The sequence below is a fragment of the Passer domesticus genome, chromosome Z (genome assembly GCF_036417665.1).
Source record: "Passer domesticus isolate bPasDom1 chromosome Z, bPasDom1.hap1, whole genome shotgun sequence".
NCBI lineage: Eukaryota > Metazoa > Chordata > Aves > Passeriformes > Passeridae > Passer > Passer domesticus.
The window spans coordinates 26,738,354-26,765,183 of NC_087512.1; the positions used below are offsets into that span (position 1 = coordinate 26,738,354).

Below are 26,830 nucleotides of genomic sequence, written 5' to 3' on the forward strand. Positions count from 1 at the left end.
GCTGCGCTCCCGGCGGCTCCCGGCGGCTCCCGGCGGCCCGGGGCCCGGGGCGCGGCCGCTGAGCGCTGCCGGGCTGCGGGAGCGCCCGGCCGGGGAGGTGTCGGTGCCGCTCGCAGGGCACCGCTGTGGCACGCAGCTCTGGAGTCGGGTTTACGTGGCCAGAGTTAAGCGTGCCCCTGAAACACCCGCGGTTTCAAGGTGAGACAGGCGAGCAGCCCCCCTCAGGATCCTAGTGCCATGTCTCCCATTTCACAGAATATTCTGAATTGAAAGGAACCCGTAAGAATCATCGGGTGCACCTCTCCAGTGAATGGCCCATACACGGATTGAAGCCACAGGCTTGGCACTACTAGAACCAGGCTCTCTTTCAGGGGCCTGTAGTAGTCCCCTGAAAACACTTGCTTTACTCCACACACTTAGGAACTTGTTAGGCAAAGCTAGAGACGGGCTGAGCCCAGATGTGACACATCTGCTTCAGTGGTGAGCCACTTTAGCTGGTGGAAATGGAGGAAGATGCTTTCTTGCCAGGTAGAGGCAGTGGAAGGAGGAAGAAGCTGCCTTTGGTAGCTGAGATGAGACACTTCTGACTGCAAAGAGCAACTGCGTGAGTAAGACAAGGAGCTAGGGAAGGAAGATCAAGATGGGCCATTTGTAAATGCTGTAGCAGTGGCAGGACCAAGATAATGTGACTGAAATTAGCAGCAGCCTGGTGGTCAGTGAGGTGTGGGTGAATCCATTTAGGTTCATGTGAGTCAAAACAAGATGAGCCAGAACAGGGATGGAGTGATGCTGTAAAAATAGATGGCGGGAGGAGAAGAGAGTGATTAAAGTCTCGCTTGACAGAGAGACACTTTGGTTAGACAGTATGATTGGGTGAAAATTCTATATAGCTTTTCATACAATCTATATCACAAAATTCTATATAGCTTTTCATACAATCTATATCTCAAAATTCTATATAGCTTTTCACACAATCTGTATCACAAAATTCTATATAGCTTTTAAGGCAATCTGCATTTGGGTAGAGAGCAAGAAAAATTTGGAAGTGAATTGATAACTAAAGAGTGTGTGAAAATATATGTTGGGTGTAGGAAGGATGTGAGGTTTTGTGATGGGGTAGAAGGCTTTGAGGTTTCCAGAACTGTAAGCTCCAGAGTGTTAATGACCCTTTGCTGTCTCAACTGTTTTACATCCCGCCTCCATTGGCTGGAAGGGCTTCAGTTGTATAACACTCAGTACTGCTATTAAGGGTCTCGTAGTAAGGGGATTGGGAAGTAACAATTCCTATGTTCTATGATGAGAGAAATATTCCAGTAAAGAGTTTTTAAAAAATCTGAAGGAAGAGTTTTTAAAAAATCTGAAGACAACAAAAGAAAATGAGCTGTGCTTGTTTAAAAAAACACAAGCTGAAGATTAATTCTTGCCAAGAGTGACAGAGCATCAAAGGTAGAATCAGACTATTTTATGAAGTTGGACAACAGTGACACAAGGAGGTTTAGTTATGTTTATATGTCAGTTTTCTAATACCTGATTCTGGTTCCATTGTTTTTTCAACACAGAGCTTAAACAATTAATAAAACCACTTATGTGGACCACATTTCTGAATGAAGTATTTTGTCAGGTTAAGCTTTCTTCGGTTCTCTGATACTAGTAAATTATTGGACTGCCACTGAGATATATGTTCCCTTTTCCTGTTACATAAATAGTTTTTTATTTTATGTAAATACTTCTTGTACCAAACCTGTCAAGAATTTCACTTAAAAAAAAAAAAGTCAGTCATAACAATTAACAAGCTTGTTTGCTAGCATCCAACTAAAAATTATTTCTGTCTGAAAAGCCTGTCATCAGCTTTTCCCCTCCATCCACCACTTGGGTTTCTTGTAGTCTTGAGCTTAAGGACTTGACCTCCATAATGAAAGAAGGGATTGAAAGAATATAATTCTTCAGTTCTTAAAATTCTGACTCAGCCTGGTGTGAGTTTTCAGTGCATTAAGTGGCTGTTGATTCCTGCCATGGGACTGCTGTTATAGAACTGTAATCTTGAGCCATATACAGTGATTTAAGATAAGAATTTATTTTAACTATATTTTTTTAAAATAGTAACTGTTGAACTACAAGTAATGCATATTTTAAGTCTACCCTGTAGTAGTATTTGTAGATAGTATTTGGCAAAAACAGAGCCCTATTGGTTTTTACCATACAAAAAGTTACTGAGAGAGTTTTTTATGTTAGGAGTGGACATAGTTGTATGACAGTAGTTTTTGGGTGTTAGTGCTAGTATTTTTGACTGGCATGGAAAGCAGTGCTAGAGCTATGAAAAAATGCAGTGCATTCACAGCTGGAGTTTGGCAGGGAACCCAGAGCTACCAGAAAGTCACTGCTTTTGACATTATTTCTGGGGTTACAGTCAGTAACACTCATGAAGACACTGACAAGAAGATTACCATTTGGAATGGCGAGCAGAGAAATATAACTGCTCATGATTTATTGATTGGGAATTAGTTGAGGCTATTTTGATGGAAGCCACTACTTACAGCAATAATCTGATGAAATATAAATGAAATTACTAACTTTGCATTCCTCTATTTTTTTTTTAATTTAGCAAACATATTTATAAATATCAAAGACAGCTGGTTTGAATTGTTTGCCTAAAGATGATGGTCTCTAGAAACAAGGGCACAAATGCAGCAAGTAAGACTAAATGCTGGTCACTTCTAGATTAAAATTCCACTGCGCGGAAGAGATGTTAATATGTTGTATGCAATATAAAATGGGTCAATAAAACCACAGCTGTTGCAATTAGACATGTGAAGTACTGGATGTGCTGAGACTGTGCTTCAGCTCGAAACATTAATTGTGATCTGCAGAATGTTTACAGATGTTTGAATACCCAAAGAGAGAGAATCCAGACTGTCCTAAACTGTGTTGGTGAAAATGTCACCTTTGAAATAGTTAGTGTTTATAATTCACTGCACATTTTGAAGCTTTGTAGAAGATCCTCAAATCAGTGAGGCCGATGCTACTCACTTTGTTGCAATGACACCTGACCTTTTGTTGGTGTACTTTGAAGCAAGAGCTGCTGAAGAGTGCATGGAGGAAATGCATGGTAAATTTCACTTTGTAATCTCTATTTGCTTGCTGTGATGGCATGGTAGAAATGAGATGATGCAGAAGTCAAGAGTCATCCAGCTCTCCAGCTCCCACCAAGTTCTGTGCAGCCAGTTCACATTAAAAAGCTGGTGTGCACAGAAAGTGCAAAACTTGACTGAATAATGAAGAACTGTGTGTTTTGGTTTATTTAACCAAAACACAGTCTGGTAGACTCAAAATATCTAATTAGAAATACAAGTCTGTAGAACATTTATTTTATTCAAATTGTCCATTTATAGGCTTAGAAATGACAAAAGCATTGCTACCAACATTTAGTAAGCTTTGGAACAAAACTTAATTAATCCTGAAATAGTTATTCTGTGTTCCTCAGCAGATAGCTACAAAAGAACCACGGGAAAGAGTATGTTGCTACCTATACTATAAGGGAGGATAAATGAGGGACTGACACCCTCCTCACAAAACAGCAGCAGCCTGGGTCTGTGGCATTTGTACACTCAGGTAGTGCATCCTTGTGACCTGTGATGATCCCTTTTCAGGAGCAACAGAGAAAGACCCAACAGGAAGACCAAGTTAACTGCTCTCTTCAGAGCCTGAGCATGCCAGGAGTGTCCATGACTTGGCTGACGGTCACCATCAGTAATAAATCCACCACCATTAATAAATCATCTTTCCAAACCCCTCTGCTCCACCTATCTAAAAGGTGTGTGAATGCAACAGACTTGTTCAGTGTTTCTGTTAGTAAATCATAGAATCACAGAATCAGAAAGGTTTGGGTTGGAAGGAACCTTTGAAGGTCATCTATTCTAGCCTCCCTGCAATGAGCAGGGGCATTTCCAACTAGATCAGGTTACTCAGAGCCTTGTCACTTCTGACTGTGAATGGTTCCAGGGATGGGGCAGCTACCACCGCTCTGGGTGACCTCTTTCAGTGCTGCACCACCATCATTATAAAATATCTCTTCCTTATACCTATTCGACCTCTACCCTTAGTTCAATTTAAAACTGTCGGAACCCAGAGCATCTCTCTGGATGCCCTGGATGTCTCAAAGCCCTGGCAGGGGCTCGGAGACCCTGGCAGGAAGCCAAAGACACCTGGAAATGCGACCTTAATTCATAGAGCAAATTGCCAACCTTATATAAAGAATTACAGGCCACAAAACTTTAAGTAGCATCGTAGTAGGAATCACAGGGTGAAGGGAAAAACTTTGGAGCACTGTACAGGGGGGTTTTGTATGTTGTACAGGGGGGTTTGAAATTCTGTACGTGGGGGTCAGGGGTTCTAAGATGGAGGGATTTGGGCGTGCCCTGTCCTTCTTCTTTCTTCTCCTTGGCATCCATGTTCAGGATGATGTTGGCATGTGTGGATTGGTTCATAGTGAAAGTGCACTTGCCAACAAGGGCGAAAAGTATTGGAAATTGAAGGTAAATATCTAATACGTAGTTTTCACTATAAAAGAGACAACCGCCCCGTGGGCGGGGGAGAGTGCCCTTGGCTGTCCTGCTGATCAGACCTCGGCTGGACAGACAGAAAAACTTTGTAGATAAGGAACAATAAACTCAACTGAAGACCGAAAGCACGAGTCCAGACTCCTTCTTCGAGAGCGCGGCCTGCCCAGAACCACCTTTTCCCGTGCTGGGACAGAGACAAGTAACAGCCAACCCTGGCACAAAACCATTACCCTTTATCCTATTGCAACAGCCCTGCTGAAAGTTCTATACCCATTTTTCTTACAAGCCCCCTGTGAAGTATTGAAAGGAAGTGAGAGAGAAGTGATTAAAAATTAATGAAATTCAGAGAGATTATACATTAACCCTCATAAAAACCAAATAGCTTTGTTTTGGCCAGAAGAGGTAGATCTATATCTCAAATCTGTATCTTAAATTGTTGGGTTTGCTTATTCTGCTTGGATTTGGTTTTTAAAAGAAAGACATGATAGTGGATTCAGTTGGCGGTACTGGAAACCCATCTTTCACTGTGCTGTGATGACACTGGGATGAGGAATTGAGCCTAAGACAACGTGTTGCACCCATCAGAACAGGGGTCTGGGGAAGACAGCCTTCCCTGGCTGAAGGCTATGTTGCTTCTCACAGTCAGGAATTGAATCCTGCAGAAGGCAGCTTGGTCATGAGGAGGAAGGAAGGGAAGAGGAATGCAGAAGCCTTCTATTCTCATCCAGTGCAGGCAGAGACCTAGTCCAGACTTGAGGAAATCTTTCCACATATTAGAAAGGTATTTTTGAAATCTTAAAACACATGTAATTTTCTCTTCAAGATTTTATCAAAGGTGCCCTTATTTAAAAGGAAAAGAAGACTGGTAGGTTGGATATACACTTAACCAGGAAAAAAATGCACATTATGTGACATTGACTGAGTTCCTTTAGTTTTTAAATGTAAACGAGTAAGTGGCACCAGGTCAGGAGAAAATACAAGAAAGATATTGAGGTGCTGGAGCATGTCCAAAGAAAGACACCAAAGCTGATGAAAGGTCTGGACCACAACTCCTATGAGGAGCAGCTGAGGGTGCTGGGGTTGTTTAGCCAGGAGAGATGGAGGCTCAATCTCCACACTCTCTACAGCTGCCTGAAAGGAGTGAGGGAGGTGGGAATTGGTCTCTTCTCCCAAGTGATAAGCAATAGAACAAGAGGAAACTTGAACAGGGGAAATTTAGATTAGATATCAAGAAATATTTTTTCACCAAAAAGGTTGCCAAGCATTGGAATGAGAGAAATGGTGGAGAAACCATCCCTGCAGGAAATTTAAAGATATGCAGACATGGCACTTGGAACATGGTTTAATGGTGTACTTGCCAGTGCTGGGTTAGTGGTTGGACTCAATGACCATAAGTCTTTTCCAATCTAAACAATTCTGTGATTCTGTGACTCCAGGGAGTTATTGTTCATTCCTAGGCTACAAAGTCAGACTGCTTACTTTGTGTGACCTGGGACATTTGTATTTTGCTTGCTAGAGATCTGCATCCAGATGTTTCTGTGCTCCCACCCAAATCTGTTTTACAGAGCTGTAGATGCTGGTTTTATTCTTGATCAAATTATGGCATGGGTTAAATAAAAGCAAGACCTTGAATTCTTAGACTAAGAACAGGTCCCAGCTGTGAGGGAGGTGAGGATTTGTTTGGAAGTATACAGTGAGATCTATGATTTTGATATTTGCACTACCAAAAAAGATTGAGTTGAGTGGTCAAAATGTGCTGGTTTACATCTAATGAAAGGATCAATGCTTATACAAGAGACATAGTCACCCACTACCATCAGTGTGCTATTATCAGAGCTGAGGATGCTGTACCTAGCCTTCTTGGATTGACACGTTGAATAGAAAATAATATCTCTACTATAGGGCAGAACTTTATGAGGTTGTGTGCCAAACATTATTGGCTTGATAAATATTTTGTTCCCTTCCTGACTGGAAGCCATGCCCCCACCAAAGTTGCTCTGTAATTCTCCTCCTTAGCTTTTCAGGGAAGAGAGGATATAACAAGTCTGGATTGAGATAAGGACATAGTGAGATCATTTAGTTATTACTGTCATGGGCAAAACACACTTGACTTGGGGAAATTACCTGAATTTATTACCACTCAAATTCCGAGCAGAGTAATGAGAAATAAATCTTAAAATCACTTTCCCCTTGGGCTCTACTTCCTCCTCACAGCAGTGCAGAGAGATGGGGGATGAGGGTTACAGTCATACTTTGTTCCCGCCCTTCAGGCAGAGGAGTTCTTCTCCCACTCCAACATGGTGCTACTTCCACAGGATACAGTTCTCCATGAACTTATCCAATGTGAGTCCATCCCACAGGCAACAGCTCTCCAGGACTGGTGCAAAATGGGTCTCTCTTTCACAGGGTGCAGTTCTTCAAGGACAGGCTGCTCCAGTGTGAGTTCTCTGCAGGGTCACAAGTCCTTCCAGGACTGTGGATCTCAAGATCCTCCAATTCTTCTGTGGCTGCAACTGTATCTGTGCAATAACTTTTTTTCCACTTCTTATATATGTTACCCTAGAGGTTCTGCCACAGTCACTGATGGCCTTGGCCTTGTCCAGTAGCAGGTTCATCTCGGAGCTGGCTGGCATTGGCTCTACAGGACATGGGGAAAGCTTCTGACAACTTTTTTTCTGACAACAGTGCTTTTGCCATACGTGAAATACTGTTTTGCTACCTAGGTTCATATCAGCTGAGATGAAGTAACTTCTTAGGGTTTGATAGCATAAAATACTCAAATCTCTGGTGTTCTATTCCACTGATTTTGCAAGTCCCACAGATTTTTTTTTTTTTTCAATAGCCTCCATATTGATTTTAAGGGAAGGTAAATGAATAATATGAGGATTAATGTGTCTACCTCTGCATTTAACATGTTAGTGTATTTTGTTTAAAAACTGAAAAAAGAAACAAGGATTTTTATCTTATTCCTGCATGACCAGTACTTTCACACACGATTATAAATGCAGTAGAAGTTGTTTTGGGTTGTTGTTTTTTTTTTGTTTTTTTTTTTTTTTTTAATGGGAGCCTTGTCTAAGCTGATTTTTTGCTGATATTTTGCTTTATTTATTTATTTATTTTGCTGTTATAGATGATGATAATTAATTTCCATGCAATCTGAAAGTTTGTTTTCCCATATTGAGTAATTCATCATCACAGAAGTAAGGCAGGTTATTGTTTCTTTGGAATGTTGCAGGTGCATGTCTGTGCACGGATGCATCCAGGCACTGGAGCTGAAAGTCTTTCTTTAACTAATAGTACCTATGGGATACTACTGCAACACACCTGAGCTGATTGCTTCCCAATGTTAAAAGACATGAAACGTCTGTGTGGCACTACAGGTTGTTGAATTCTCTCAAACTCCTCTTTCTTTTACTCATTCAGGAAACTTGTAGCCAGAAGTAATTTCTGAAAGCCTTGATACAAAGGGAGAGGATTGGTCTATGTGCCATGAAGAATTTCTGAATATTGATCATATCTTTTTTTCTGACAAATGGTCTATTTCCCTTTTATACTATACTCTAAAGAAGGAATCACTGATAAATCTTGCATTATCTGAGGAAATATTTCAGAACCATAAGAAAAAGGTGCCTAGGAGACTGCTCCACCAAGGTTTGTGTCTTCTTTGCACAGTACACAACTATATTATAGCGTATAGAATTCAGCTTCATGGTAGCTTTTATTGGAGGGATAAGAAGAGTTGCCTTGGTCCATAATATGTGCCTGAATCATATCAGACATCTTAATTGTCTTTAAGGGTCTCATATGATTTATCATGGATATAGGAAAACATGGGTGGAGATTGCAGGAAGTTTGGTAAAACTTTGGGTCTTTGTCCATGCTTTGAGCTTGGAAAGTGACTTGGTGATGTTCAGAGTTTCCTCTAGCCTCAGATCTTCTGTGATCCCGTGAGGATCTTCAGACTTTTCACAGGATCTAGTGCTGGATGACTAAGAATAGTTCAGAAAAGTCCTTAGTTACCCCAAAGGGATGGTTTTTTGTCCATATTACTTGATACTATAGCATCCTCCTGCCATTTTGGATGATAGTGAAGTGGTTAAAAACTGCACTTGAGACCTAGCTTATTTTTTTGTCCTCCAACCTTTTGTGATCTGCAAAGCTTCAGTTTTTTTAACATCATTAACTGGAAAAATATTAGATATTATGAAGTCTGCAGGAGTCCACCAGAATGGTGTTTAAAGTTGATTCTCTCTTCAGTTACATCTTAAGACTAATTTTTAAATTATGTTCTTGCATTGCTCTAGTTATCAACCCAATGTTGTGTACTTCTAAATCAGGCATCTTACATAAATCCTTTTTTCCTTTGACCCTATTATTCTTATGATCCAGATTTTCAACCTAATACTAAATTAGTTTAAGATCTTTATTTGGTACATCCATGATTGACACTAATTATCTTAAATGTTTTTTTAATTTTCTCACCAAGTTCTATATTACAGTTATGTGGATTGACACCTTTTCTTTTTCTTTTTTTTCAATTTTTTTCCCCTTTTTTTCTGTAATGGTGTTATCTTTCTTTTAATCCTTTCCAGTATTTGAGAATCATTGAACTAAAAATTAATGATCCATAGTATGGCTTATTCAACTTCCTAAATTCTTGGATGTTGTTTATCAGATATGCTGGTTTAAAAATATTTAGTTTTAGTAGATGATGTATTAATATCTCCCTTTAGATACTCTTGGATTGCAAAGTATTTTCACCATGTGACTACATGATCTAGATAGCCTTTAAGAGATATGGCAAAATATTTACTAATACTTTTCTTTCTCACTTTTTGTTTTTACCAATTCTAGCATTTCCAGCTAGTATGGATCCCACAACACAATGGAAATTAAACATTTTTGTTGTTTTTTTGGAGCAAACGCCTATTTTTTACCCTGTCAAACTATCTCCATGGACTTTTCCTACCCGTGTTTAATTTGCTTTTCTTATCAATCTTGTATAGTTTATAATTTCAGGATTTAAAGCCACTATTAAGAAAAGTGTTCCCTTATGTCATTGGAGCCAACTGCTTTTAGTTCCCATCTCTGACTGTGATTTAGTAGGCCTGGGCTGGTGATGTGTTTTTGTCTATACTGGGAGATCTCATTCCCTATTCCATCTCTACTCCTAGGTCAGGAATCCCTATTTGCCAGATCCTCCTGCAAGATGGTTCACTTGGCTTGACTTAGAACAGAATTTTCTTGTTTTTTTGGCTTTGACTTATGTTTAGTTGGTAAGTTGAATCACAAGCAGATATGTACAGAGGTGGTACAGAGCTGATACAAGGGGTGTTGAGTGAAGATGGACAGCTTGGCCCATGCCTTTTGACAATATTGAGCTACTGAGGAAACTGGCTCATCATGAAGCTGTAGTGGAAACCAGTTGGGTTGTGTTTAATTATGGTAGGCATCTCAATCAAAGGATTACTGCATTATGTGCATATCCAAAAATATAAAAGTTGACCATTTGTAATAGCACCTACCTGGCCATACTACTTGAACCTGATTATTAACAACAAATGCAGTCAAGTAATTCTGACTTGGTTGTCACTAATGTTTGGTTGTGCAGTTCACACAGGCAACTTAAGATGAGGTGTTATTTGTGATTCTTGGTCAACTGCATCAGAGAGAGTTTAATTTATGTTTATTTCTTTCCAAAACTGCTATGCTCCCACCCCCACTTTTGAGCTCATTCTGGCACTACAAATGAATTGCCCATAACCTGCTGACAGCCAGCAAGTTTGGCAGCTTCTGCAGAGTCCACGACCTTCCTAGAAGAAAACAGCTTGCTGTACAAGAGCACTGAATTTCTTAACTCAGGCAAGTGTTCCAAAGGAGTTCTCCAAGGTTAGACATGGATGACAGAAGACCACTTGAAAGTTAACAGTACCTCTGTAAATCAAGGTGTAAGCAGACTGTAAGTAGTCCAATATGATCCTTACCAGCAGCTGTGTGTTTTTCTGATTTAAAAGTAAATACTGACTATAGCAAGGAGGTCTGATACAGTGTGCCTGATTTCCTAAGGCTTACGTAAGTTTCTTCACCGTAGAAATAATCCCACACTATTTTTAACATGTTCCTCACCTTGATATGATTGCTACTACTTCCATAGTTGGGTTATAGAGATGACAGTGGAGTATATGCTAACACTATTCTCTGTAGAGCCCATTACACATATGGAGAACAATGAGACATACCTGATGTGATCTAATACTCATTTGAATCATTACTTGCAAACATCTGGTTAGATCTGATTGTGTACCTGTTGTAAACATAAAATTAATGTGTCTTTACATACAGATAGTGGCAATAGCCATTAAAACACCTACCTTCCTGGGAGAGAGGCAAAGAAGGGCTTCCTAAACTTTAATGGAGATACAGAGCAAGTATGGAACACTTTTAAATGCTGAAGAGAATAGAAGATCCTTTAACTAAAAGCAAGTGTCCAAAAGAGAATTAACAAGAATTTTAAAACAATCGTATAACCAATCTTTGTCTGAACAGGTGAGAAAGATATTATTCCTTAAAAACACCAACAAGGGTCTTAACAATATTCTTATTGTTTTACAATATTTTACAATTCCAGAAAAAAACAACCGAAAAGATCACTGAATGGAGTAGCAGGAGATAGCAAGTTACCACTTAGCTTTTACAGGGGTGATGCAGAAATCTGTCTTCCGTTCTGACTGTTGTGTATGGCACCATATGCTGTGAATACTTTACAGCTTCTTTGAAGAGGACATAGCAGGACATTGGTGCTGTTTGTCATACAAACAAAGCCTTTTTGCTCCACACACTAAAATAATGGCAACAGTAGACTGTTGTCAGTAATTGAAATAGTGAACATGTCTTCTGGATACTACTGCTCCTCCTGTGTGTTGATACAAACACCTTTACCAATGACCTAGACAGAAGGTATAGCTGAGTCCGTGTTCCTGGGCCCAGAATGACTCTAAAACTCAGGTAAAACTCAGAACGTTGTTTGCTTATAAACTGATGCTAACAGTTACCACTTCAAGAATAGTGTAACACTTTTTTGAAAGCTTCTTTTACAACTTGTGACAACAGCTGGTTTTTCCTAATCATCAATAGTATGAAAACCATGGACTGCACTGTTGCTGCCTACATGAGGGATGAGCTCCTTCCTGAAACACAGATTATTCAAAGTTTCACACTTCTTTATCAAAACCATGCTACTGTAGGACTGTTTTGAGCTGGAGAATCACTTGGAGGAGTGACTACAAAATGGCATTTGCCAAAAACCTCTTGAATTCTAATACGTGTTTTTGTGGCATCACTCGGGGAGCAGCTGGCAAAAGCAGTCACCTTAAGCAATCTGGGAAGGTCATAGCTGAGGAAAATGGGGGTACAGGTTCCGTATTTCTCTCACTGGGAAACTTATTGTTTCGTGTAAGCAAAGGCTGGTACTTAGGTGAGTGCAGTAGTGACAAGTTCTAGCTCATAGCTAGGTGGCCAGAGAACACATCCTCCATGTTCTCCCATCATATTAAAGTTGCTACTATTTTGATAAGTTTAACAGTCTTCTCAAGTATATTGCAAAATGCCAATAAAGTAGCTCTAATGGCCCATCATCCTGAATTTTTTAAAATTTTCAACTCCTCTATGGGAAAGTTGTAGCAAATACATATTCTTCACTTAATCTGTAGGGAACTCTTTTGCCCACATTAATTTTTCCCTGTAATTTCCTTATTTTCTCTCCTGTGAGTGGAGTGTTTTCTCTATACTACTCTATTCTATCTAAAGAAATTATGCCAGACTAATAGCAGTCATCTGAGGGCTGTGCTAGATGTACAAGATACAGTTTTTACATTGAGAAATTTTCTGCATTTTAGTTCTCAAATAAAAACTAGATTTATTCTGTAATCTCACTAGAAGCAGGCATCCAATCTACTGTTTTCAATCAAGTGACTCAGACAATGGAACTGTGATTTCAGCAGGGCAAAAGGTGTGGCTGCACTTGGCCCACCCATGGGAATGGACTGGTGAGACTTCAGAGGGATGTCAGCTGCAGAGATGGCAGATCACAGACTACAGCACTCCTCCCGAGCAGTTAGCGTGTGCTGTCCATCTAGGAACTGCTCAGAAGTGAGAAGGGACTCATGCACACAGGCCAAGGGATTCTCACCTGTGAAGGAGAAACTTACGTTGAAGAATGAGGTCAGGTGCTTAGGGGCTTAAAGTTCTATCTGTTATCTCTCTTTGATTCTCTGTCTAAATGAATGGTCCTGTAAGGTGCCAGAGAAAGGAAGGTGAACAACAGTTTTTGAGCTTTTTGAGTTGGGTTTTGGTTTTCTTCCATCTCTGCATTGGTGCACCTTATCTAGATACAATTCATCAGTACTAACACTGGGGCAGCCTCAACATTTCTGTATCAGTGATGACTGTTCATATAACCTACCAATAAAAAGAGTGGGAAACAGAAGGGAAGGGTGTCGATATTATAAGAAGCTTATCAAATAGCAAAGCAGGAGGGGACATCTGGAGGGGAGAATCAACAATTATTATAAAAATAGGCTGCTTCCTTAACCAGGATGGAGAAAGATTTGACTCATTGCTGAACACATTACCACTGCTAAGTTTCTGGAGTAGAAAACATGACTTAAGAACTGAGAACTTCGAGAAAACAGGCTGGGACATGATAAAAGGAAAAGTTGAATAATCAGAGTAGTGAAATTGGCATGATTTACAGCTTATGATTATTAACTTTTTAAAATTAAAAAACCTCCTGAGTAATAACAACTAAGTTACAGAACAAGATCTTTAGAAATAAATTCATCTGGGACAAAGGCAAACAAAAATACTTTAGGTTACATTAAATAAAATAGCATCCCAGATTGAAAAATGAAAATAATTGATTCCAAAGGAAGTGAAAAGCAGTTACAAAAAATGCAGAATTAGAGTTCTAAATGTTCAATAAGTAATCCAGAAGAGGCCTCTTCTTTTAATACTGTATGCCTTATATTGGTTATTGAATGAACTAAGGAAGAATCCAAAAATCAACAGGTTAGTAAACATGGAGGTCAAAGTGAGCTGAGCAGGAATGCTTACCGGTGTAATAATATGTAGAATTAAAGATAAAAATTATGTTTTCAGTTGAGAGACTTTTTAATCAGTCCAATCAATGGTACCTCAACAGTAGATGTGTTATCTGATGCTTTAGTACTTTGAACTGTTTTTAGCTTATGCTATGCTTGGAGGAATTCCTGACTTTTTTTCTTGCATGCTCTTAAGTATAATTTCCCTTTCATAACAACTGAAATGGAAACCAATTATGTAGCAATTGCAAAACTTAAGATAGGCATCTTAACATCTGTGTATCTTAAGCTTTGCAAACATACAAGAGTTGAAATGTATTACTTTTTGCCATGATGCAAGATCTTGTTTTTATGTTAGATAGCAAAACTTGCTACAGTTGTAACTTGCATGCTGTTCCAGTTCATAATCAGATACCTTAGCTCCTTCAAATACCCTACATAATGTTATTTGGCAGTGGTAGAGATAGATTTCCCTGAAAAATGACCTGATTGTGTACTTAGATAATCACAAACCTGCTTGGACAGTAGAGATCCAGTTTGCAGCAGCTGTGAGCAGTATGTGGGTACAAGTCAAGTGTTAACAGATGTGCCAGAGCAGCGTCAGTCAGATCTGTTACACGTTAAGTTCAATGAATACTAGAAGAACTGAGCAGCACCTTTTTACATTTCTAACCAATAAATGAGGTACTGGGGGATCAGAAAGCAAATGACACACTAGCTCTCCAAGGCTCTAGACTGTTCTTTGGCCAGTGTTGAAGACCAGACTACTCTGTTAGAGGGACCACTCAGTCTGACCACTAAGTACTTGTGTTCTTCATTCCTGCCTGCCAGCAGAAGATAAGAATCAAACCCTTGGACTGCTGCTTTCCTGCATGACAAGAATGGTACCTCTATTGCAGTGATATCCAACCAGCTGAGAAAGTGAATTTAGTAAGTCATTACTTACTAAGCCTCTGCAGGCCTTGGGATTAGTAGGAAACAAACAGATTCAAAAACATTTGTTCAGTTTCAGCTTCTATTCTGTGCTCAAAACTTAGGACTAAACCATATAGCCTGCTGAAGAAGTATTAATTTGTCTACTCTTTTTGACTGGTGGAATATTAGAAATCAGAAGGAATTAGTTTAATCTTGTCACTAATTCTTCTTCTGCACACACAAAAATATATAGGCTCATAAACAAAGACATAATGTACAGGATTTGATAGCACTATTTACAGACAGCAGCTCATGTCCATGAGTCAAGATTTTTCTCATAAACATATTCATAGTTTTGCCTAATCCAATTTATTAGCGAAGCAAATCAATTTAGTAAAGGTATAGGGCACTACAGACATCTCAGACATTACAGTTTAGTAAAGATGAAATGTTCTAGAGAAGTCATCTTTCCATCCGCCTTCTCTGTGATGATTTTAAATATACAAAAGAGTTCATAATGAGCTCTACCCTTTATTACTTAAAAATCAATCTTTTCAAATGTTCAGTGCAGGCATGCTTTTTATCTATTATAATTGCAAAAGTATAGGCAATATAAATCAGTATTTAAATTATATATTACATGTTTATTATGGGTGCAAATTTTTAAAATTTACATTTTATGAAAATTCAGAGTATTTACAATTTTTGAAAGATAAACTTGTATGTTCTAATTTACAGTCTAACGTAGTAACAATTCATAAAAATTCAGATCCTTTAGAGTTGTGTTTAAAAATTAATTTTCTTAGGAGGCAGCTACAAGGGACATTGCTGTGTACACAAGCAAGAACCAGCTTGCTATGTAAGTTTTTTTTATTTTAAATCAGATAGCTACACATACTTTTTACATTGTTTTTGAGTTTCTTTACAAAATGTCTATATAAACTTGTATGGCTTCAAAATTGTAACCTGCACCCAAAGCAAATGTATAAAAAACATCTGAATGAAGGCTAGTTTAAAAGTGCTGAAACATTAAGTACTTCATTTATTGTAGAAATTAATGTAATACTTGATTAAAAATAGCAACAATAGATTTGGGTTTTCATTAATAAAATATTGTTGTGTTAATCAGTTTGATTGTAAAGCAGGTTACAATTAAAATTCCAATAAAAAGACCACCATTTTATGAGTTGTAAATTTATCATCCATAAGATTAGCAAAATATAGGAGCCAAATCTTCCAATCAAATCTACAGTATACTACGTTCTTAGTACTAACAATGAAACTCTCACCGGCAAAAGTGTCTAGTGTACACGACAATTTATACAGCTTCTACAAAGGCATAATTTCTTGTAAAGCTTCAGCAGTCCAATTCATTACTGGTTTTGCATGAATTAACTCAAGCATGTTTCACTGTTTTAATAGAGAATTTGAAATAGATACTGGTATGCTAAATGTTCATTTGAAATTGCCACATGCAGGTTATTGAATTATTTTGCCCCAATGCTTATGATTTCAACATTACAAAAAAAACTTGGTAATACAAATACATAGAAAATTTTCTAAATTAGTGACTTGCTTAAAAAATTGTTACTCGTGTCAATTCCCTGTAGCAATTCCTTAGGCTGTAGCAAGCATATTAGATTACAATACAAATATTAAAACTGATAGCTATAAAAAAATGAACATGACAGGATTTATCATCCTGCAGCTATAAAATATCCTTTACAATGCCTCCTGAAGTACTATGTGTACATTCACATCACACATCCCCAAATCCACTCAAAGTTGAAGACTTATAGCTAAAGCAAAGAGTAATGCTGTTTGCTTTTAGAAGTTTGTTTTTCCTATTGTCACTGATTTTTCAGATTCTCCTCTTTGGTGACATTAAAATTAGTTAATGAAAAAGTTTCTGAGTACTGCATGATGCAGCTCCCTTTACTAAAACCACATGTAATTGCAATTATTCCTTGAGGAAATAATTCAGTGTTTAAAATTTCTTTTAAAACAAACTACAGTTTTTGCAAACCTGCCGTCTGAATAAATTGCAGTAAAAAGAATTTTTATAAAGTTCTGTGCATAATACAAACGCCATGCTTTCTTGATGAAGAGCCAAACTTTGTAAAAGGAAGTGAGGCACATGAGTATCAAATTGAATAGGCACAGGCATTTTTAAAAGGCACAAAAGTTATGCAATTAATATAAAAATAAATTAAATCTACTGCATTAACTCAAACAATAACAAGGCCCAAAAAATTTTACTAACGGCAGAAGTAAATCTCTGCTGTGTTTTGCAATTTGTAATGCATTGCACTTAGTTAAACAAAACCCTATATGAAACAACTTACATTTTAATAATATATGATACATGGGCATCAAATTACTTTTATACATCTCTAACTCAGCTGGTCTTGTGGTATGAATGAAAAGAAGAACTACACAAGACACAGCCTCTGCTATCTTTATAAACTGTCAATTAAAAGCTGGCAATTAAAGAATCTGAAAAATGAGTATTACTTATGAAAAGCTCAAATATTTCTTACTAGATCTCCTACATTTTAAGTTTAATGTTTACAGTACAACATAAAATTTCATACTTCCATTTCAACTGTGGATTACTATTTTGACTTCCTCTATATAAAGTTACTAATTTTTCAACAAATTTTCCCAAGTATTGCAGTTGATCATTTACAGACAGTGTTGAAGTTAACTTCAGTGCTATTGTAAAGTAATAAAGTTTTCAAAATGACTCTTAAAAGTGCATTTACTTTCTGTAGTTTAGCCTCAAAGTAAGTAAATATTTTTAAAAATTAATGCATGTTAAAATAGTGTTTGAAAAATAGAGAGGGCAGAGTTCCTATTGTCACAAGTGTTTCTTGCACTCCTGATCCAATGACTTTCACAGGTACATCAACAGTCTGCCATATATCGTCCTGGAAAACAAAGATAAGTTTTTTGCAGTCAATAAATCAACCAGATTTTGTCTATATTTTCCTTGGAGCAGTCTGAATAACTACGGAAAAACAAACTAACTTGTCAGAAGTGTTTCAATAAAGAGTAACTATTTATAAATCACTCATTTAACAGTTTCATTTTTTAGAATTTAACACTAGAGAATATATAACATTAGTTTGAACATATAAGCATGTTAATGTCTTACCAGTGGCAAATCTCTTCTTAAGAAGGGAAAGCCGATAGCCAGTGCCTACGAGTTCCACATCTGCTCCTGAAAGGGTGCTTCCTTCACTGATGAATTGCACTGCAAGTGTTGCTGGTTTACTGGGTCCTCCTGAAAGCTCAAATTTTGCCCTAAGGGATCCAGAACCTATAAAAGCAATAAAACTGAGAAGCTGATTGTTTTGCAAAAACAAAATGATCTCTCCAAATTTTTAGTAGTAAGAAGTGAAACTAATATGGTGACCTTTGAGATCTGTTGCCAGCGGCAGTCCTACATATGCTTTCAATAGAGGTAAGAGTACAAGTCTGTTTTTTCCAATAGTCTGTTTAAGACAATGACTAGTGAATGATTTAAAGAGAAAGAATACAAATTTCTGCAAGATTATCCAAATTGGGGGTATCAGCCTGGTAATCACTTACTACTTATCTGATTGGTCTCTAAAATAATTTATGCTTGCTGGTCTCCAAGTACTTACTACCATCTCTCTTGTGGTAGATGGTATCTGATTAATAGATAGGAAGTACTATCTGCCTTTCACTAGCAGAACATTTAAGAGTTGTCATGATCTATCTGGATGAAAGTACATGAACAAAAACATTGAAAGAAATGCAGTTTTACAGTAATGTACCCAGAGGAAAGAAATTACTATGTTTCCACTAAAGACAAGGTCTGATTAAATACTTCTCACAAATTTCAGTTGATTTTTTCAGAGACAGTGGTGAAGTGGCATCTCTTTGATAGTATTGTAAAGCAATAATAGTTTAAAATTACTTTAAGTACATTTCTGTAGGCAATGAAAGGCGTTTTCAAAACCCCCACATTGCTACTACTTTTTAGTTTTAAAACAGGTCTTTTCTTGCTCTTGTGAAGTGTATTGGGAAAATGAGATTTAAAATAATATTAATGGAATAATTTTACTTTAGAACAGTTTGCTTTCCTATCAATAAGAACTGCTAAATTACAAGGAAAGTTAGTAACTGAAATGGTACTGAGCTAAAAGCAGGCGCTAAAAGAAATGGTTTCACAAAGTGGCTTGCTTTTGATAAATTTAGCTTAAGATCAATTTGATTTCTTCAGTAGGTCTGCCTAATTTCAGTAAAGTGGAAATTCTTTCTATTCTAACTATGGAAACTCATATATTCAAGTGCTTTGAAAGTTTTTTCTGTGTTTTATCTCTCTCCAGCTGACAGATCACATAATGTGTTGGACCATAAAAAGCCCCCTAAAATTTTATCATGCTGTCCGCCAGGAGAAGAGACTTGAAGACACTTGTCCTGACATTGACAGTGTCTGTGCACTTCTCCCTTTGCTTCTGTAAGTGCAGGATCAGCACAATATTGCTTCCTCCTGAACTGGGAGTACTATAAATGTTTATACTCAATGAAAAGGAGAGGAAAAGATGGTGGGAAGAGGAATACAGCAGAAGCAGTGGGATATGTGCAAGTCTGCTGTCAACACACAAGATGCAAACTGGATCACTTGCAGCCCATTCTGTGCTGTTCTGCAGGTGTAAAATTCCTCTTCATCTGGCTGCATTTGTGTTTCAGTATGATTTTTCATTTTAAAAGAAGCCCCAAAGTTCAGAAAAGGGAGGACAAAAAAGAAGAGAGCTAATCCACTGTAGTGAAGACAAATGGCAAAGAACTGTGAGGTTAGTGAAAGACAAAGTACACCAGACTAGAGTAATCACCTGTGTTCAATTAAAATTCTCCCTGATTTTGTTTGAATGATAACCACAACTTTGCAGCCTTTTCAGGAAGAGAAGTTGTCTTTTCCCATGCTTGTGGCTTCTATATGAAACCAGTCATATTTACAGGCAAATCTGTAATTTCACAATCCTCTTCACTAAATTCTTAACAAGCTGTTCATTTCTCCACAGAGGCTTTGAGGATGAGATGCTTTGGCTGCTCTACTACTTCAGGAAAATGCTGCACCTGCTGAGACTTCAGGGGTTGTGACATCAACTACAGCTCAGAGAAAGGCACTGGGCAGAGGACAACTATTGGTACCTTATGCAATATTGTATAAATTACCACTCTGAGCAGATGTGCATAGTTTAAGTCTTTTCCTAGAGTTATTATGGTCAAAACCAAGAGTCAAAATGTTGGTCAAGAATAAAATATCTCAACTCAGAACTTTTGGATTTGTTTTTTTTCTACCCGCAGTTCTTCCACTTACTTCCTTCTAATGTATTTAAATTATCTATGTGTGGAAAGACACAGATATTAAACCTATTTTCATTTGAGTAACTGCTCACTTCCAAATTGCATGAATGCAAAAATTTCCTATCCTATCTAAACTCTAAATTTTAGAACTACTAACTGTTTTCAGGGTACTTCATTATTTTCCCTTATATAGCTAATAATGAAATTTATATTTTGACATCTCACTCATAATGGAATCTCTCAGGAGTCAATTAATTGAAAAGAAGATGAACTAGTAAAGAGGTTATAGCATAACAAAATGTGTAAAAAGGAAGCAGAGGCTAAAATGATCACCTGTTTACTGATAAAAATTGTCTGTACAGGAAAGCAAAACAAAAGAGTTCAACTTGCCTCCATTCTCAGACTTCTCTGAAATGCTAGATATTTTCCAACATGCTTTCATCTGGTCTGCATTCCTGTAAGAGAATAGTAGGTTAGTTACAACTACTGTGTTTAGAACTTTATTTTCCCTGATTTACACTGGTATATTACATCTCTAAAGGGAAGCCTATAAAAATATTTGCATATTTTAAGGTAAGTCTGTGGAAAACTACAGGAGGAAAAGAGGAAAAGAGAAGGGTGTGTCTGCATCACTCCAGAGCAGTGAGCTCAGAAGAACACACTCCATTACACATTTTATACAGTAATTTTTCACACATTTAACGCTGTCCTGTGTCCCCATCTATGGCTCCAAAATTCAAACCTCTCTGCAGTCTTAAAGGGTAACTTACTCTGGAAGCAGTCCAGAAGCTATGCCTTGGTGCTTCGTGAAGGTAGAATGGAGGGCAATGTTGATTGCTCTCTCCTAAGTGAGAGTCCTGAGAGCATGAATTTTATTAAATGTGTAATTCATTTATTAAATTTCCATTCTATTAAAACTAACTGTCATCAGTAACACTCTGTTCAAGCTAACTTCAGACACTGTAAAGGGGCAGAAAAGGGTACCAAGAGCTGACAGAGCATTTTATCTCCTGGAGGAGTTTCTAGCAGTTGCAGTCAACAACTTAAAGCTGTGAGCAGCATGAAGTGCTGATAGGTTTGAAATTGCTCTTGCCATTAAGGTAGCAGGATTAAGGTAGCAGGACTGAAATGCTCACATAAGTAGCACATATGGTAGCATTTACTCACAGGAAGTCAAGCTATAGAGACCTCTTTTCCTAAAACAAGACCAAAACCCCACCACCCGATCCACTAGATGGAACAGGTAGTATATCACAAATGTTATACCTGCCTGGGACGTAACTGAATTTTTCTTCTTCGGTCAGCTTGCCAGGCTCAAAATTCTGAGTCTTGAAAGTTGCCTATGTGAATTCACTAATGCAACTGTCCCTAAGCCTTCTCAGCTAACACTGAGTGTTCTGGATGGGTGTCCCTGCTTTCACTCTGGCTTCATTACAGAGGGTTTGTGGAAGAAGCCTGGGCACAGAGACTACTTTCACCACTGTGTAGTTGTGTTGTTAGTAGATAGGATACTAAACATGTTCTTGTTCAAAATAAGCTTACAATTTGGTTAAAAGTACAGTTTCCTTGAAATACCAAGTTAAGAAGGATTCAATCCTGTAAGGAATTTTTTCCACTTAAAACTATACTGTATTACTACATTGTCCAATAAACACCTATAAGTGTATTGCTTACAGAAACATCAGAATCTATCCAATAAATGCATCATGTTTCTTTTTCTTTTAAACCTTGCTTTGTAAGGTAAACTGATCTGTAAGAAACAACGTTAACAAAGCCTAAGTTCCTTCAAATTGGTGTACTCTGCCCTCTTCACATTAAAAATACCATTTTGGGAATAAATAGTCCAGGATTTATGTTACAGCTGGGCAAGTATGTACATGCTGTACAGGCACAGTGATTGAATTCTGTTCACATTTGCTCCAGGGCTGTACGATGTCTAGTCTCACTACCCCCTGCTTGTTTCCAGAAATTTGTAACATAATTTTCTACTACCTATGTCACACTTTGAAGTGCTGCTGAAAATGGAAGGTGTTGGCAGGTAGTTGCTAGTCTAATAATCTTCATGACACTTAAATTGAGAGATAGTGCTACCTGGCTTATGGAGAGCTCCTCAGTTACTCTGGTTTGTTTTAAAACTATTTCCATTATAAGTTAATTTTTATGTCAGAACGATCAGGACATTTTTTAAAAACCTGCCTTTCTACAAAACTGTTTCTATATAATCCCCTTACAAGAATACATTGTTACACAAAGAGATAAAATGTTTTTCAACCATTTCAAATTACTGTATTAAAATTGTCTGTTCTATCACAAAAAAGAAAGTAAACATTGGAAAATTCATAAAGGCTTGTATTATTACACAGCTGGGATGGGTACTCACTGACTATTTCAGTTTATGTGAATTGGTGGCACATGATCTCTGTTTTAGATCACAAAATATCTAGACATCTGATACTATAGATTTTGCTATTTCTTCCTGTGAAATTTTTCAGGCTATGACACTAAATAATACACTGAAATGTATCTGAAAAAATTACTGAAAATAATTAATATTACCATTTTGCAGGTGGAAGTGACTGCATGTTTATTACTCCTCCATCTACTGGTACCACAACCTGGACATTAGACAGCATACTAGGCACATTCATAGACTCTGGATTGTATTTATAATCCACTCTCACATCAGTAGTGCTAGCATCACATTTCCAGTAAGTTGCAAGATTTAAGGGAGTGGACTGTATGCCATTTGAAGATACCTGTAAAAGAATAAACCATTGGAAACAATTAAAATATCCACCTTTTGGGCAGAATTAGGGGATGATGGTAATTAGGATAAGTCTCAGTGCTGACAAGATATCAAGAGAACAGCTGACCTCTGAGTCCTTAATCACAGAATTCTGAAGACTGTTGCCAAAAGGAATTCCTGTTATTTTAATTTTAAATTAAAATACTTGCAGAAGAGGCTTGAACTCCCTCTGGCCTATGAGGCTCCTTCCGGCTCTTTTATAACTTTTTCGTAAGGTTTGTTTTTGTTGCGTTCTGCCTTATGCAAGATGCATGCTTGCAGCAAAATGACTTCATTCTTAGCAGCTGTGTGCTGTGCCAATTCAGCTGCCCAACCAGCCAGCACCAGAGAACACCACCTGTCATTGTGGGACAGGCAGCCAGCAGAATAGTTCTTACCTCTTCAAAGTATTATTTTCCTGCTGCAGGAGGGCTGAATGCTGCTTCTGCAGCTGAGCTCATTCTACTGTGCTGATGCACCTCAACCACCTTCTCAATCTATCTGATGAAACTTCTGTGTCCTGGTGCACACTCTTGCCTTTTTTGTCCAAAGCCCAAAACTTTTTTTATTTGTCTGGGCTTCCATGTGGCAATGCCTCATTCTTATAAGAATACACAGTACTCATTTCAGCAAACCAAATGCTTTTTTCCTCCCACCTTTCTCAAGAAATCTGTGTGCTTAACATGGTTTTTGCAGGTTCAGTATGCCAGGATTTTAAACCACACTAGGCAGATGTGGAAACTACAGGTATGAACAGCTGGACGGGCAGGTAATTTTCAGGGTTTTTTGTTGTGCAGACAGTTATCTCAGATGTTTAGACATTTCAAGACAGGCGTAGAAAATCTCTGCTCTCCCTCTGAGGTGAGTATGTCCTGAATATTCGTGAAGGCTTTTCATTAACAGCCAGAACATCATCTCATTGATGCACCAAATGGCTGAAGTTGACAAGACCTCCTGGAGGCCGTCTGGTCCAATCCTCCAGCTCACGCAGGCTGCCTAAGCTCCAGACAACTTCTGAACATTTCCACTAATGGAGACTCCACTACCCCTCTAGGCAGTGCCCAGTGCTCAGCCACTGTCACAAGCAAAATAGTGGTCTGGCTGTTCAAAGGGAATTTCCTGTGATTCAGCCTGTGTCCACTGCCTCTGATTCTGACACTGGGCATCAGTGAAAACAGCTTGGCTCTGTCATCTCTTGCCCTCTCTCAGGTATTTATACATATTGATGAGATTTCCCTGAATTTTTCCTTTTCCAGGCTTGGAGTCCCAACACACTTGGGCTTTCTTCATGGGACAGATACTCCAGTCCCATCATCATCTTTGTGGCCCTTTGCTGAACTCTATCCAGTCTCATTAACAATGAATCCAGAACTGAACACAGCACCCTAGGTGTGGTGTTACCAACGTTGAGTGGAAGGATCCCCTCCCTTCATTTACTAGCAATACCTTGCCTAATGCAGGTTAGGAGAGCATTCAGGAAATCATCTACTGCCTTTACAGCATGAACAGCAGGTTGTTTGGCTCATGTTCAACATGATAACCCACAGGACCCTCAGGACCTTTTCTGCCAAGATCATTTCCACTTGGTTTCCCCAAGTGTGCTTCTTGTTGAACTTTATAAGGCTCCTCTCAGCCTATTTCTGCAGCCTGTTGAGCCTCCTTAGGAAGGCAAAATAATCCTATGGTGTATCCCAAGGGCCATCCCCATTTGGTATCACCAGCAGACTTGCCAAGGATTCGTACACTCTGTCCCCTCATTCAGATCATTAATGAAGCTATTAAACTGCCAAATCAATGTGTGCCCTGGGGGTCAGTTCACCTCACTGTCTGCTCATCCAGCCCGTTCTTCACCAGCATCTCTATACAGATTCTATGGTAGATGGCGTGGAAAGGCATCCTGAGTCTGAGCAGACAATATCTACTGCTCTACCCTCATCCACAGGGACAGTCATGTCACCACAGAAGTTTGTCAGCTTGGTCAAGCCTGACTTACACTCAGTAAATCCATTCTGACTACTGTGATATTTCTCATTGTGAGAAATCAGAATGTCAGACATTCTCAGATTGAATCACAGAATGGTTTGGGTTGGGAGGGACCTTAAAAATAATAATAGTTACAACCCACCCTCAACAGGGGCACAGAAAACTCTCAGTAGACCAGCTTGCTCCTAGCCCTACCCAGTCTGGCCTTGAACACTGCCAGGGATAGATGTTGCATACAAAACTTCTCTGGGCAACTTGTGCCAGTGACTCACCACCCTCTGAGTAAATAATTTTTTCTTAATATCTAATCTAAACCTCTCTTTCAACTGCAAGCCAGAACCATGCATTAAAATTCATCAGTGACACAATCCAAAACTTAGGCAATTGCAAAATCAAAGACAGTACGAGTACAAATGATAAGAAGTTCACATCAAATCTCTTAAAGAAGAATTTGACTTTGCTGACAAATATAAAAAAAAGCAGTGTTTGAAGCTTGCTTGTAGGATTGACCTGAAGCATTAGCAAGCTGAAACAAGCCCTGTATCTTAAGGAATGACATGAAGCATAGCAGCAATATGCTAAGCCTGGGCAGAGCCTACATATTCTAAGTAGAGAGATAGCCAGAACTGGTCTAGATGAGGGACGACAGTTCACCTCCATGCTGGCAGACAAAGAATAATTATTTTAATTTCTGAGTGTATATATATAAAATATCTGCTGAAATTCCTTAAAAATTGCAAAAGGATAAAAGTGTTTACCTGATACTTTAAAACATCCACGTTATAATAGGATGCAGATGGATTCTGCTCTGATAATTTCTTGAGGTAGACAGTTATAGCTTGCATGTTCATCCAAAAGTCCTTAGTACTGGAGTCACTTTGTGACTGATCACTACAAAGAAAGACCATTAATTAGGGGTGAAATATTAAACCAGTCATTCAAGAATACCAGATATTTTAACCTGTTTTTGCAAAATATGCTTTTTCAGTATAATTCACTTTGTCAGATACATCTCTGGTAACATTTCAGTTATAAACTGTCATGTGAAACAGTGATTAAACTTAATTTTGTATGAATTATTAATTACATTAAGTATGAACTAACAAAATGAAATTTAATACAAGAGTACGTGCATATGGTCTGATTTATTATTTCAGTAATTAAAAAAAATACAGCATTAAAAATATTTGGCTTAGCATTCAAATAATTTCTCTAATAAATGAAATAAAAACTGCTCAACTTAAATGGACTTCTGCTAAAAAAATTCCAGCTCTTCTATTATTTTTAAGAAACTGTATCTCCAAGTGCAATTTCAACACTTGAGTGCTGATCCTACTCAATCAGCAACCTTTTTTTCCTACAAATTCTTCCAAGCATGTTGCAACACATCTGAGAGATAGTTATGTAAAGAATCTGATTGTAATAATTTGGCTTTAAAATATACTAGTAGATGGCAAATGAGATTACAGTAATCTCCTACTAATTATTTTCCATTTAAACTTACTATTTCATAATTTAGTTTTACAATTATTACTACTGTGTAAAGAAATTATTTATAAAATGCATATGAAAACACAGACACATTTACAAATTTTTTTCATGGCTCCTGTTTATACTCAGCACAAATTTTAAGTCCAGTAATCACTGAGATTTTTAATAGTGGCAGTGGAGAGAACTAAACTGAGCAAAATTAATTCAGAAAATTAAATTGTATGTAATACAATCAACCAGAGTGCAAAGAATTCTGATTTACATACACAACAATTCTACAAATTATGTAGCTTATAATTATGTTAAAAAAATATAAAACCTGTATACAAGTTGTGCATTTGGAAGAATCTGCTCTAGTTTGCTTGTGTTTTTCATCCTGAAGCAGAGCACAGCAGGAGATGGGTTGCTGGTGAATACTTTAATAATCCCACTTGGGAATGATATTGTCATATCACCAGTAATCTTCACAATGCATCTAGAAGAGAATAAAAAATCAGCTTCATTGCAACTCATTAACTGCCTAATTTTAAAGCAACCACTGTAATTTCACAATCTTATTAAGTGAATTTAAAACAGAAAATCAATCTCAAATGAAGGCAATATGACTATGTACTGCCACTTTCAGCTTGGAAGTAAGATGAAATAAGAAATAAAAAATT

General features: G+C 37.9%; 1 protein-coding gene and 2 long non-coding RNA genes across 10 annotated transcripts in view; 2 read left to right on the forward strand and 1 right to left on the reverse strand.

Annotated features, from left to right (window-relative positions):
* The first annotated feature begins 99 nt into the window (after nt 1-99).
* Nucleotides 100-14,635, forward strand: LOC135291187 (uncharacterized). Of its 2 annotated transcripts, XR_010354054.1 has the most exons (5): nt 100-198; nt 3,648-3,811; nt 9,734-9,835; nt 10,290-11,105; nt 12,557-14,635. It is a non-coding gene; the product is annotated as an uncharacterized LOC135291187 (long non-coding RNA). The 2 variants fall into 2 exon arrangements; XR_010354053.1 differs by having other exon boundaries at nt 140-3,811.
* Nucleotides 14,636-15,195: 560 nt separating this feature from the next.
* FCHO2 (FCH and mu domain containing endocytic adaptor 2) overlaps nt 15,196-26,830 on the reverse strand; it is an 82,862-nt gene continuing 71,227 nt past the window's right edge. For all 7 annotated transcript variants that reach the window (XM_064405191.1, XM_064405190.1, XM_064405189.1 and 4 more), the window contains 6 exons: nt 26,491-26,646; nt 25,439-25,571; nt 22,469-22,668; nt 20,303-20,367; nt 17,730-17,894; nt 15,196-17,502 (listed from right to left, as the gene is read on the reverse strand). In XM_064405191.1, the coding sequence (XP_064261261.1) occupies nt 17,480-17,502; nt 17,730-17,894; nt 20,303-20,367; nt 22,469-22,668; nt 25,439-25,571; nt 26,491-26,646 (742 nt within the window). In that variant the 3' untranslated portion in view covers nt 15,196-17,479. The remainder of the gene's footprint in view (nt 17,503-17,729; nt 17,895-20,302; nt 20,368-22,468; nt 22,669-25,438; nt 25,572-26,490; nt 26,647-26,830) is intronic.
* Nucleotides 17,890-19,923, forward strand: LOC135291188 (uncharacterized). Its single transcript, XR_010354055.1, has 3 exons — nt 17,890-18,038; nt 18,931-19,398; nt 19,627-19,923. It is a non-coding gene; the product is annotated as an uncharacterized LOC135291188 (long non-coding RNA).